This window comes from Haliotis rubra, unplaced genomic scaffold, assembly GCF_003918875.1.
Source record: "Haliotis rubra isolate DU_JTF1 unplaced genomic scaffold, ASM391887v1 Scf279, whole genome shotgun sequence".
Taxonomy (NCBI): domain Eukaryota; kingdom Metazoa; phylum Mollusca; class Gastropoda; order Lepetellida; family Haliotidae; genus Haliotis; species Haliotis rubra.
Genome location: NW_025766880.1, coordinates 95489 through 110000, shown reverse-complemented (window position 1 = coordinate 110000; position 14512 = coordinate 95489). Strand labels below are relative to the sequence as shown.

At 41.2% G+C, this 14512-nt stretch overlaps 1 protein-coding gene across 1 annotated transcript; it reads right to left on the bottom strand.

The window, feature by feature from the left end:
• Positions 1-10508: 10508 nt before the first annotated feature.
• On the bottom strand, positions 10509-14282 carry LOC124281062 (elongator complex protein 6-like). Its single transcript, XM_046717070.1, has 2 exons — positions 13517-14282; positions 10509-12481 (listed from the first exon to the last, which is right to left on the bottom strand). Exons 1-2 carry the CDS (start codon positions 14201-14203, stop codon positions 12410-12412), a joined length of 759 nt encoding a protein of 252 aa, XP_046573026.1. The 5' UTR covers positions 14204-14282; the 3' UTR covers positions 10509-12409.
• Positions 14283-14512: the final 230 nt, after the last annotated feature.

Below are 14512 nucleotides of genomic sequence, written 5' to 3'. Positions count from 1 at the left end.
GCATTGGGAACACTCTCGATGACTTCATTAGATTAATCAAATTTCGCATGCACCTCAGTAGTAGTATACACAATGGGGCTACGGGATAGTATATTATGTTTGGCAAAAAACAATCTGAAAGAAAATTTGTTTTGTAAGTTTACATTTTGGCCAATAAAATCATGAGGATATTATTTTTTGAGCGGGGAAAATTATGGGTGTGTGCAACAAACGTCCCATATTTATCTCTGTTTTATATTTTGGTCAATGATGAACTAGGCAGTATATTGTTGTAAGCTATTTTATTATCATCTTAGCACCATGATCGCTTTATGGGACAGATGGTCTGGAATGAAGCTGACCTCGATACTGAAATGTTTGAATATCTCCTTGATTTGTTTATAGAATCCTAACCAGGCCTGTACATACCATAAATTATCCAAATACGACAAGACACTGCATTCCTCACTGAGTGAGTGAGTTTAGTTTGACGCCTCACTCAGCAATATTCCAGTTTTATGGCGGCGTCTGTAAATAATCGAGTCTGAACCAGACAATCCAGTGATGCATGAGCATCGGTCTGCGCAATTGGGAACCGATGCATTCCTCACTGGAAAGTGAGTAACCCGCCGTGGCCACTGGCTCAGCAGGTCAGGTTTAATGTGAGTGGACGTTCCTACAGGTCTTTCATGTTTTCCACTTAACACGGAGCTGGTAAGCAGTTTCAACTCGATGATCGTCTAATTCGCAACGTATAGGAGCAGATCACGAAGATATAGGACAACTATATCTATCACACGACACTGTGCGACCCTGACACATAGAGAGACATTAGCTCAACCAGTATGTTGTAAATATGACATACCTCGTGGTGTCATGAAAAGATTATGACATTAAACAAGCCAATATTCGTCACGTTGCTATGACAATGAGACAGGTGAAAAGAGCAGGGGCGGATACAGCCTTTTGAGAAAGTGTGTGTGTGTGGGAAGAGAAGGAGGGGTGCATATTTCATTTTCACCCGAGTTTCAATGGTCATTTAACAAACTTTCAGCACAAAAGTGTGTGTGTGTGTGTGTGCGTGCGTGCGTGCGTGTGTGCGCGCGCGCAGGGGTGCGCATTCGCCAATGGCAATGGGACAATGGCAGTTTTACAGGTGTACGGTACCGAGATGAAGTTATCTGGCCTCGTTCCAAGGGGGTACAACTCTTAGACGATTGATCCACCACCCAAGCAATATATCAGTTCTGTGTAGGGGCAGTGGGCTTTCATGTAAGGGCGTTGGTAACAACCTCTGTACTCGATATGAAGCCCTCGTTTCCCCACAGTGATATTGCTGGAATATTGCTGAAAGTGACGTAAAACCCAACCCACTCAGTTCCTAGGTTCTAATCAAGGTTCAAAATACTTTGATCATTCCTTGCATGCGGACTTTCTGTTCCTACAAGTCTTACTTGAGTGAGGAACGATCGTGTGTAATAACTTTCCAATATTGTTCGTGGGTATTTTGTAATTTCCAATGCTGATTGGTCAAGTGAGACTATATGACGTCACAGTGCTATATTACTTGAAAGAATTCGGTATGGCGTCATCCATTGTCCCTGATGTATCAAGCTGATTACATTACGTCATCTGAACAATATGCAACCTTCAGTGCTATTTCACTGTGTGTTTGACATGACATTTCATACGTAGTTTCTTCATTTTTGTGGTTGAAATGTCAGTGAGTAACATTGAACAACCTACTCGATTCTCAGGAATTTCTGTTCGCTGTGAGTAAATGCTTAAATCTCTCGCTAAAGGCTTGGGATTAACGCTGTTCACTCACTTGGGGAAGATACTCCGTATTAAACATCTTGTAGCATGTATCAGCATGTGTGTGTTGCATTTGTTGGTCGACGCCACACTAGGGATGGGACGGGTCGAAATTTGCTACCCGGGTACCCCAGCCCCTATTACCCTACCCTACCCGGATACCCGTTATATTTATTCCTGACATCAAACTTTTAAGAAATGGCAATATATTCTTCAGCTCGGAGGCTAAAATTTCGAGAGTTTTAATATCTTAACCATGTATTATATTAAAAAGCGACAAGGAATTATGGAGATAAGAAAACGTTTTAATAATTTGAGTCGGCATATAAATTTGGGAGATGGGAAACAATGAAAGTAATAAGGGCAGCCTAACGACAAAGGTTCCTGGGAACCAATGATAACCTGGAATTCCTATAGTGAGTGGCAGGTTGGAATATGGTTACAGATTTTCGCAAAGCCTTCTTTAATAAAGACTGTTGCAACATGCCAGACGTGTATTCTGTAACGGTTAACGTGATAGGGTTTCAGGGTTTTAGTTGGCCTCCCTTACCCTGTTCTTGTCACAAGGGTCCAGTTGAAGGGGATCGGGTGATCAGACGCAGTGTCACTGTGCACAACCACACTCAGCTGCATGAGGCCTTGATCATGCTATCAACTGGTTTGTCAGTCTCACGTTCGGCGAATTCCGTCCCCAATCAGACCAGTGCTCTGGCAGTGTAATGGTTGGTCTGATTCAGACTCGATTATGATCAGGACATCGGGATGTTAATTGAATATTACTGACTGGTGTTAAACGTAGCCGGCAACCCGCTCCCTCCATCACCCACGTACCCACCCACTCACTCACTCACTCTCCCACCCACTCACTCACTCGCTCACTCAGGGTGACCTGCACTAAGTTAACCTGTGCCAAGGCATCTCACGTCCATTTTCCCAGGTTACGTGTAATAAAGCTGCATACACGTATGTTTGTAAATACACAATGCCATTTGGAAAGTAGTCAAATGTAACATAGGTTATATCTGGGATTACACTTTCTCAGTATAGTACCGATTCTAGTTAGTACTTTTGTTAGGTTTATTCCAATCCGGGATTCGAATCCACACTCTCAGAGTCAGGCACCTACTCGATAGCACACAAAGTCGGCCATCTAACCCACTCAGCCGTCGCTAAATATAACATATGCTACATTTATATATAGATGTATAAACATTCGGCACTATCTTCATTATGATTACATTGCCAGGAGTCACTTTATCTTCAACGTCACAGTTAATGCTAAGCTAACATAATTGACCTTTTCCTGACATCCGGGATAATCATCCAGCCAAGCTCTTAATAAGGACTGTGGTATTAGGTATGATTAAAATAATATCAGATGCTATTAACATAAACGGTTTATTTACAATCAATGAATTGTGACAAAAACATTAAGGTGTTGTAGTAAACGAAAATATGGTAGGAGACAAAGTGTTTAGCAAGGGCGACACTATACTTTACAACAGACGATCGTCAAGCATTTATAATAAAAAACTACAGCATTTGTGTAGATTAGGATAAAAATTCATGTATATACTCCATAGAAATAGAAACGCAGAATTGTCAGAGTTATACTCGTAGGGATAGAGTGAGTGAGTGAGTGAGTGAGTGTAGTTTTACGCCGCACTCAGCAATATTCCAGCTATATGGCGGCGGTCTGTAAATAATCGAGTCTGGACCAGACAATCCAGTGATCAACAGCATGAGCATCGATCTGCACAATTGGGAACCGATGACATGTGTCAACCAAGTCAGCGAAACTGACCACCCGATCCCGTTAGTCGCCTCTTACGACAAGATAGTCGCCTTTTTATGGCAAGCACATGGGTTGCTGAAGACCTATTCTACCCCGGATCTTCACGGGTCTCGTAGGGATAGAGGAGACATGAATATAATGTAACTTGGTGGTCAAAACATATCGCCATTGTACAACTCCCTGAACGCAGCTAAGATAACATTATGAATTTGTAGAAAGGGATATCTAAAAAATGTATTCCACCTTACATACTACATTCCTGCTAACTGATCTCGTCCATCAAGTTCCCCACGTTACCTCACTCGAACATACCCTTCGCGGGTCTCAGTAAGCCTCCAAAGCAAAATTGGCTATAAAAGGAGGTTGTTTCGACTGGATGGTCGTAAACCATGTGCGATAGAATAAGTCCTCAAAATACCAAATCTATAATAAATTCATGAAATTAAAATCTTCTTTACGTCATATTGCATTTATCCCATGGCTGGCGCAGATTCCAAGACAATAAGAACCTTGCACAAAGAGGCCGACATTACTTTCCTAACGACAATTCGTAATGACGAAGTACTCGTGTGTCACAAAGCTCAAGCCAGTAAACTCCAGGAAGTGTGCAGTGTTTTTTCACACTATGGTACTGCCGGCGATCTACAAAGACTATCCCAACCGCGACCTAAATAACGTGTCTGAGGGACCTAGCCATAGACACATTTTTCAAGACACTCCCCATATATGTTGCGTTGAACATATGTGGACTGACGATGATCAAACGTCTTCATGGAACGATCCTATATCTCAACTAGCTTTCGGTACAAGTGTACCTGGCACAACGATTCTTATACTAACTTTGTTACACAACAGATAAGAGGATAACGAACTGACCCGGGGACACCGTCTACACCCAAAGCAGTAGAACGACACTTGCTCACCTATTTATTCAGTATAGACAAAAACGAAGAATCCATACGGCCAAGTCACGGACTTGCTTCCAAATAGAACGCCCGGTGCCTGCCTGCGTTGACGGGCTGTGCTCAGCCGCTGGGCCGAAACTATAAAGGGCAGTCAAGTATAGTGGGAGACGAGGGCAGTTGCTGAAACGGTGCGGTTGCTGTGTAAAGACATGTTAGATGCTAGCGGTCTTTTGTCATGAGGGTTGAACTGACTGACTGAGTTTGGTTTTACGCCGCTTTTAGCAATATTCCAGCAACATCACGGCGGGGGACACCAGAAATGGGCTTCACACATTGTACTCATGTGGGGATTCGAACCCGGGTCTTCGGCGTGACGAGCCAACGCTTTAACCATTAGGCTACCCCACCGCCCCTCATGAGGGTTGAAACTAAACTTTGTTTGTTTGTTGTTTAACGCTGCACCTGGCTCCATGGAGGCGGTATGAAAAATAATCGAAAAACAATCCAGAGATCAATATCACGAGCACCAATCAACACAATTGGGATACGCTGACATATGTCAACAAAGTCTTACGACAAACATGAGTTGCTAAAGTCCAATGACAATTTTTTAACCCGGGTCTGAACCTCCATAAGAGTAAGCGTTGAGAATCAACGAACGCATCCAAGAAGAGATTGTGGTGCTGTTGGACGCCGTTGACCATGCGATGAACTCTTCCCAGAGATCCTCTGACCGGAAGTAGCCTGGAGGTAGAGCTTCAAAGCCTTGATAGGGCATAGCGAGAGATCCATATTATCTCCCGGGCCTAGGGTCGTAGAAACAGGAGGTATTGTAAAATATTGTAATCATGATAAGTGATTCCTGACAATAAATTCACACCTAAAATCCAAATTACTTGGCCATTCGACCTGTCTCAAAAGAACCCGCGTGACATCAGAGCATGAAACGCACTAAACCTTGCCGCTGTGGCAAGATATGAGATGATCTTTTCCATGTTGTGATCCAAGATAGGTTTGTAGTCCTCTGTACCAAACTGTTATAGTAGACCGCCTCCGTGGTGTAGTGGTTAGAGCGTCCGCCCGGAGAGCGGAAGGTCGCGGGTTCGATCCCCGACCGCGTCATACCAAAATACGTTAAAATTAGGTACTTGTTGGTCCCTGCCTGGCGCTCGGCATTAATGGGTACAACAAGGACTGATCGGTTCGGAGTCAGTATAATGTGTCTGAGTGTGGTATTCATGCTTCACTGCGGCATGGTATCTCAGTGAGCTATCACTATAAAACCAGCTTAAGTCTGGGCTAGTACAAACAGCCGCACATACACATACACACGCATGCACGTCATCATATGAGCGAAATATTCTCAAGCATGACGTAAAACCCAATTTCATCTCACCTCACTGTCATAGTACGACGTTCAGATTCAAGGCTGGTGGTCCGAATTTTGGGTATTGATCAGCTGGCTTTTAAGATCGGATTAGAGCCTGAAGCTCAGTCCCCATGGGCTTCTTGATGCCAGTCTCGAGGGAGATGATAGTATTGATTGCAGCCAAGTATGTGGTGAAGATCGATCCATTCAGCTTTCTTGTAATCCTGGTGATCGAATCCTGACGGTCGCACAGTAACTTCTGACACCCTTACATTTGTTTTCGAATAATAATCTGGTGGTCGTGCACTACCATTCCATTGGCAACCAGCAGTACCATCTCCTCGTCGTGCGTGTCCGATTACGTTCGTCACGCCTGATGCGTCCCAGCAGATCACCATACCAACCTCGCCTTGATGCATACCAGAGGTGAGGTGACATTGGGTTTTAACGTCGTGCTTGAGAATATTTCGCTCATATGACGACGTGCATGCGTGTGTATGTGTATGTGCGGCTGCTTGTACTAGGCAGGGACCAACAAGTACCATATTTTAACGTATTTTGGTATGACGCGGTCGGGGATCGAACCCGCGACCTTCCGCTCTCCGGGCGGACGCTCTAACCACTACACCACGGAGGCGGTTGATGCATACCAGAGGAGGGGGGTGACCGGAAGTAGGCAGACGTTTGATTCCCAGGGCCTCCGGTGCCGGTAATGGAGGAGCGTTGACAGCGACTACATGGTCGTAAGAAAACTTAAAGGTGCTCTCCACAAAACTATATGGCAAGAAGGATGACGTTCAGCTTATAAGAGGCAATATTTCTGCAGCTCCAGCCTTTGTGTTACAAATGTGAGTGAGTAAGTTTAGTTTTACGCCGCACTCAGCAATATTCCAGCTATATGGCGGCGGTCTGTAAATAATCTGGACCAGACAATCCAGTGATCAACAGCATGAGCATGGATCTGCGCAAATGGGAACCGATGACATGTGTCAACCAAGTCAGCGTGCCTGACCACCCAATCTGTCGCCTCTTACAAGCATGGGTTACTGAAGATCAATATTCTAACCCGGGCCTTCACGGGTCTGTTACATATGTGTCAACATTTGAGGTAACATGTAATTGACCATGTTCCTATTACCAACATTTTCAAAGCGTCATACGACCCTTGCCCTGTTGTTTGACTAAGGTTTTAGCATTCAAGACCTCTTGAAAGCTATCTTAACGTTTTGTGGTAGACATGTGAGAACTTTTCTAATTTTAAAGCGTATGTCCAAAAATTATGTCCAGTGCAATTCTGGATTTTCATCTGAACCAAAATTCAATTCATATCTTCCCATAACTTTTCGGGAGAACCGGTGACTAATCTTTGAATTTGTTCAAGCTATCCAGGCGTTCTTGATCTGAAGCTGGCAAAGGCCTCCAGTTCTCCTGAATGTTGGCATGATCCCAAAGATCACCTGATCCTATGGATCACTGACGATCCTTTAACTCATTTTTATCATTGAAGTGAACGTCCGATCCATGTGTATCTTTCTCAGTCTGACAGCCAGAACAGAATTTTATTCTCGTAAATCACACAGAATGATATGGAGAAGATACGATCGTATAATACAAATACATATGAGTAGATATATTGATTCAGAAATGACTAAGAACAGTTTTAGTAAACAGTGAACGTTTCCATAGGATTGGGATATAATCTGATTTCATCAGTAAGATACATTTGTCCATATCTGGATTATTGCAAAAATATGAGGGAAGTATCTTCTTACGTTTAACACTAAGATGTGTACATGATAAAATAACATGAAATTTGTCACAAATAACATTATTTTACAAATTGTACATGTTCTGTTTTCTAGATTAATATTAAACCATCGTCCCGTTTTAATAGGTAATGTATGATTAGAAGTTCTTAATTTTAACCAGATGCGAAATTTTTATGGGAGATCTAAAAGATAAGGTTCTTAAGTGAGTGAGGTTTTATATAAATGATAGTATTTCCCTTTAGATGAACTTTGAGCATTGGCATACCATGATTGTTTGAACTGATCAATTAATGAAATTTTGACATGATGTTTCAACCAGTGGATGCTAGGGAACTTTTGAGATTGACAAATATAGGAGAGTCCCACGTTATGAAGAATATATTTGACAGCTTTTAGTTGGTCGAAATCAACATTCTGGAGAGATGATCTAAATTTCATAATTTTATAAAGAATGTGGTGAAATTTACTAAAGTTTCAGTTGTAACTTTACACCAGTACCTGATGATTTTTACTTTTATGTGAACATGTTCTTGATTGTTCACATGACTCATTACGCGAGTGTTTGATTCTATAAATGGCTCCCAAGTCAACTGCCAGTCCTCCCAGTCGTTGCTTACTGTGGTGATGTCCAATCTGGCTGATTGCTTCCAATCAGATAGCTGGTCCTCTTGATTGTTCATAGGACCTTAGGTCAGTGATTATCATCTCTGAAGATTTAAGAGGTGAGGTGAGGTGAAATTGGGTTTAACGTCGTGCTTGAGAATATTTCGCTCATATGACGACGTGCATGCGTGTGTATGTGTATGTGCGGCTGCTTGTACTAGCCCAGACAGAAGCTGGTTTTATAGTGCTAGCTCATTGAGATACCATGCCACAGTGAAGCATGAATACCCCACTCAGACACAGTATACTGACTCCAAGCCGACCAGTCCTTGTTGTACCCATTAATGCTGAGCGCAAGGCAGGGACCAACAAGTACCATATTTAAACGTCTTTTGGTATGACGCGGTCGGGGAAGAAGATTTAAGATGTCCTCATTGATTTGTATGTTGCTCCAAAGAAGATCCCACTCACTTTCTGACTGGCGACGTCTTGGCTATCTTTGAAGTAGAAGGAATACAGGATGACAGTCACACCTTCGGTCAACCATTGGTTTCTCATTTCTCAAGGTTCAAGATGTCTTCACTGCCCAGTGCTCAACGATGTGCAAAGGACCACTGAACATGCATGATCTGATACATGAATACAAACGTTTTCTGGACAATTACACAACTGTAAACTGTTGACCGAGTGAAGCAGAAAGAAACAATGTCATCAGGTGCTTTGGAACTGGTGAATCTGGGTCAGACCTAGCCAGTTCAAAGGTAGTCCCAAGCATCGTCACAAGAATCTACAGGATACCATGGTACACTGCTTGATCCAATAGACCATATGGCAGCTGTAACCAGGACCACCTACGACTATGGACCACCACAGCAACCTTATAAGTACATGTATCTGTCAAGTTTTGTAGAATATTTTCCAGGCAGTGAGGAACTGCCTATATCTTAGGTACATATTACCATTTTGACCACCATGACATTCATCACAATATTATTTCGCTCACTCCAAGCCTGTTTCATAATGATGCGTTGTTGCTTAAGTTGGCACTGCAATATCCCAGCTACATGACAGCAGCATGCAAGAAACTGAGGCTGTACCAGACAATCCAGTGACTGAAACTGTGCAATGATTAACTCAGTCAGCGTACGATTCTAGGCTCTCAACAAACACGTCTGAAGATCTGATCCATTGTATTGCCTCTTGCACCATTCTTGGCTGCAGAGGACCAAATGCCACCTGGGTCTATACAGGGAGAGAGAATAGTACACTTTTCTTGGCTGCAGAGGACCAATTCGGCTCCAACACGGGGTTGGTTGGTTTGTTGTTTAACACCACACTCAGCAATATTTCAGCTATATGGCAGCGGTCTGTAAATAATCTGGCCCAGACAATCCAGTGATCAACAGCATGAGCATTGATCTATGTGTTGATGATGTGTGTCAACAAAGACAGTGAGTCTGTTCAAAGTTGCCTCTGTTGACCCAGCAGCCATTTGGGTACCTGGTATGATACGATGGTAGTTTGAATTTGACCCTTCAGTGCCTGACAGGCGACCGGTTGTATTCTCCACTGGGAGTGTTCTGTACTCGTTGACCAGCGTAATGTGCTTGTTTGTGGGGCATGGCGGAAAGTCCCAGAAACTTTTAGGAGTCAAACAGCCAAAGATGTTCACCCATCCAAGAATTATCCGTGCCCAATGCTGCTTAACTTCAACTGATTGTGACCTGAGCTCAATGCACAGGACCACACACTGCCACAGGGAGAGTGAGTGAGTTTAATTTTATGCAGCACTCAGCAATATTCCAGCTATATGGTGGCAGTCTGTAAATAATCGACTCTGGACCAGACAATTAAGAGATCAACAGTATGAGCATCGATCTACGTAATTGGGACACGCTGACATGTGTCAACCAAGTCAGTGAGCCTTACCACATGATCCCGTTAGTCGCCTCTTACGACAAGCATGGGTTACTGAAGATCAATTCTTACCCGGATCTTTGCGGGTCACACAGGGAGAGTGAATGATACAACAAAGTCCTGACTAATGCCTGTGAAGATACAAAGGTCTTTCTCAACATGTCAGACATACCACCCTGAATCCAAATAATTAACATGTTCAGAGACATTATTTCATAAAATAGAACATTAACTTTCAAAGCTCTTGCAGTTTATGAGGCCTTCTGGAAAAGTACCACAGACAACTTCATGGACAATTCAGGTCAGGCAAGCTAAATTAGTTCCCCTGTAAGTACAGATAACACCCAACAACTGAAGAAACACAGATACTTGTTTATTTCATAAAACATATCTCTTCACTTCTCAATATCAGCCACCATCTATATTCTGCACGTCTTCGTTCAGAAAATGGGTTTTCATGTCAACAACTTCTTAAATAGATAAATATATTGGCTGGTAACAAATTTCTTTCAGTCAACATGATTAAAAAAAGAACAAGAACACTAGTTTTGTAAAATATAAGGCTCAAGACATTTTTTGGACCATAGTTTTGAGAGTGCTTCAAGAAAAGAGAACAAAATGCGACATTTGCCATATGAACCAATGCAGAACCATAATCCAAATAATTGTAAATGACTGTGACACTTTAGTGAGACTTGTGTGATCATATCTTCCAAACAGTCCCCTCCTGCTTCATGTCAGTTCAAATAGATTCATTGTAGCCACTCATAGGGTGGCAGGCACTAATGATTTTCAATTTTCAATTCACCATACACCTCTGAAATGAAAGGGTTAGATGATACAGTACTTCACCACCCCTGGCCCCACTGAGGTAAACATTATACATGCTTGGAGACTTTACCAATGAGTATTGATGTAGACTTGATCGCCTGTTGATGCGTGGTTTATGACGAACAAGACAGTAACAGTCAGTCACGACACACTTAATCAGGCTGCAGAAAGTCCATGGCAAAATAAAACAACTATTCCACAACAGAATGTCCACAAATCTGAAACAAACATTTCTGTGAGACATTAAAAAATGTGCAAATATTTTGTACCCTACAAAAGAAACACTAACACATTACAATGTTTTCAAGTGCTCTAAATATTTAATAATAATACCACTATCTGCAATAATCGTATTATACTTGCAAATTATCACAATATTGTTTCTAACAATCGTATTACTATTGATATAGTATACATGCTGTCCACATTCACACCTAATTGTTATCAACATCAATCTGGGAATCGAACACATGACTAACAAACAGGACAGTCCAGATCCTTAGAATGCAAGTCCCACCTTCTATGGGAGGTACTTCAAACAGTTCGTTAGGTAAACAGGCATTCACTAAAGTTAAGACCACATACCGGTCAGCATGAAATTTACCATGGTCATGTCTGGTAGCAAATATCAGGGAATTATTATCAAATATATAAATTCTCATTTGGTGGTCATAAGAATAAAATTGGCCAACAATTTCAGACTCAGTCACTTGGCAAAATATCTACTGGAATGTTGCTCAAATAGATCATTTGATTATCTAGTGTAGACTTGCTACCCATTATAATGCCCAGTGTGGTAACAACACAGAAAGACGGTAACAGTCTGGAAACTTACAATACATTACATTTCAGTGTATTCTGTTTTACAATACTGTTACAAAAATATTAACATCATTGTGACATATAGTTCTTTTACAAGCCAAAATGACCAGCAAAGAACAGATAGGGGATTTGGGGAATGAACGCCCAAACTAGAATATCCTGGCCCCAAAGGGACACAATAATGACCTACAGTGTGTCAATACGCCACTGTGTTTCTTCGATTTTACTGACATTTTTATGCTGAAAATTTGGGGAGGGATTGTACTGAAAGCAAATTGATTGCAAGTCCAGGCAAAGGCGGAAAAAATGTTAATGTGGTGACAATTTGGCTGAAGATAATAATCATGCATTGTTTAATTTACATCAGTTCAGTTCTACCAAAATACAAACAGTATTGTAAATGTGGTGAAAATGTGGTTAAAGATGGACTGATTGTACAGTTGTTTAATTTACAACAGTCCTGTTGCACCATAATACAAACAGTATTAATACATATGATAGGAATGTGATTACAATAATACAATTACTATATTGATACAGAGCATGGGCAACTATAACACTGCTGATGATAGGCCGGAGGCAAAGAATGACACATTTTTATCCATCACTTTGAACTGGAGCTTTTTGTTGTTGCTTTCTTTGGTTTACAGTGGCTGTCTTGGACTTTGATGGTTAACTGAAACAGTGAGAAAAAGATGAAGATAAAAAATGTCCAACTAAAGGTCATGTAAATATGTTGTATACTAGAGATGTACAGTGGAAGCCCTCCAATCCGGCATGCTCTCAATATCGGCACTAGAATTTGGTCCCGGCAGAAGCTAGTTAAGTTATGATCATTTACACACCCTCTAATCTGGTGTCAGTCTATTCTGTATTTCGGCAGAACAAAGACCGCCCAAATGACTGTTTGTACAGTAATTGATGCTCTCTAAACCAGCATCCGGTATCTCGACTCTCCTGTTGATTGGCTGAACGTGTATTAACAACACAGTGGATTACCATCGGCATTAAGCTCTTGGATGTTGCCTGACAAAAGGAGTATCGTAAATTGGTGAGTGACGTGTTATAAATTAATTGTTGTGTGAATGAAAACAATAAATTTGACAAAATTAACACACTGACGCATGATTGTTTTCCTACTGCCCGCATGGATAGGCGCCTGAAGATGTCTTTAACTTTGATGAGACTGGTTTGTTTTTCCATGCTTTACTGGATGTTATCTTTATTGATGAATTATATTGATGACGTAGAATATGATGACTATCAACACGTTGTTCAGTCGTATTTTACGGCACATGGAAGATCATTCTCAGGTTGAAAAAGGGAAAGTTCTCTAAACTGGCATATTTTGCTGGTCCCAATGAATGCTGGTTTAGAGGGCTTCCACTGCAGATGCACTATGCATGGCAGTATTGGAAGTAAAGGGTGGTCCTGGCAGTGGCTCTTTTTATTTTGGTTCAGTTTACAGTGATGTTCACTTTTAAGCTAAGATCTATTACAATTAAATATCTTATACATTTTCATTATTCTTGATTTTCAAACACTCACTGGTATAATAAATTTGTTGAAGAGTTGTCAAATACATGATTAACAATCCTCACAAGGATTGACAAACCCATTCTGTTTTATTAAACTAAACTCTGTAAAACTGATATAATATATAGCATTTACATGTCTGACCATGATAATAATATCACTTGTTAATACTTACCTCCCCATGTACATCTCTACAGTAGCCACTCGGTAGCCCAGACACAAGCATGGTCATACTACAAGAGTGACAAAGGTACTTCCACAGAAACATGGCATCTTCGTCAGTTTGCATCACATTTAATAAAACAATTACCTGTCCTGGAATGTCAATGTTTAGGAGTGAATTTTTCAGATAATGAAGAAAAGTGACCATTTCTTTTGGTTGCACACCAATGTTTATCAGTAAACTTAGATTATCTATAATCAGCACTTGTCTTGCTTTGTTGTCCGCTGAAGTCATATACGATATTTGTGATTTAACATACTGCAACAACGGCTGAAGGCTGCATTGCTTCGCTAAACAAGAAAATGGGTCTTGGCTCTTTCCTCCTTCTGTGTCTTGTGAGCCAAGTGCCTGGTGGCAGATTGCCTGCCCAAGGTATTTCATTCCCTCAATGAATACAAGATTCCCATTTTCTTTTTCTGTATTCAGGCTGACGCCTTGCTTTTGAGCAACTGTAGAGTAATGGTTGAAAGATTGGGCAAACCCTATAAAACAGACCTTGCTGCCTTTCCTCAGATTAGAATTGAGAAAGTAGTGAATAAGAAACGATCCATCTGCAGAACTGTCGGCGATCCCTACAAAACTCCCTTCATTTGTTATTTCATAGTTTGAGGAAAGAATGTTGTCGATTTCACTGATCATATTGAGTCATTTAACAAAGTAAACATCGGTTTTGAAGAAGTCGAGGCACGGTTGCAATGCTGTTGAATATTTTTCAAAGGGAGACAATTCACACTGAGATTTCGCTAACATGAAATGAGAGAATGATATATTAACGATCAACATATATTTAATGTACGACTTCTCGGTCAATTCTGCGCGTCATATTTTGCAGAGTGGCTTCATAAATCCCAAGTATGCTATGTAATTAATAAAACATTTTTATACGTGAATTATTTCAATTGATCGTTTATTGTGTTTCTATACGTTCTTTTTCGTGCTCAAAGTGAG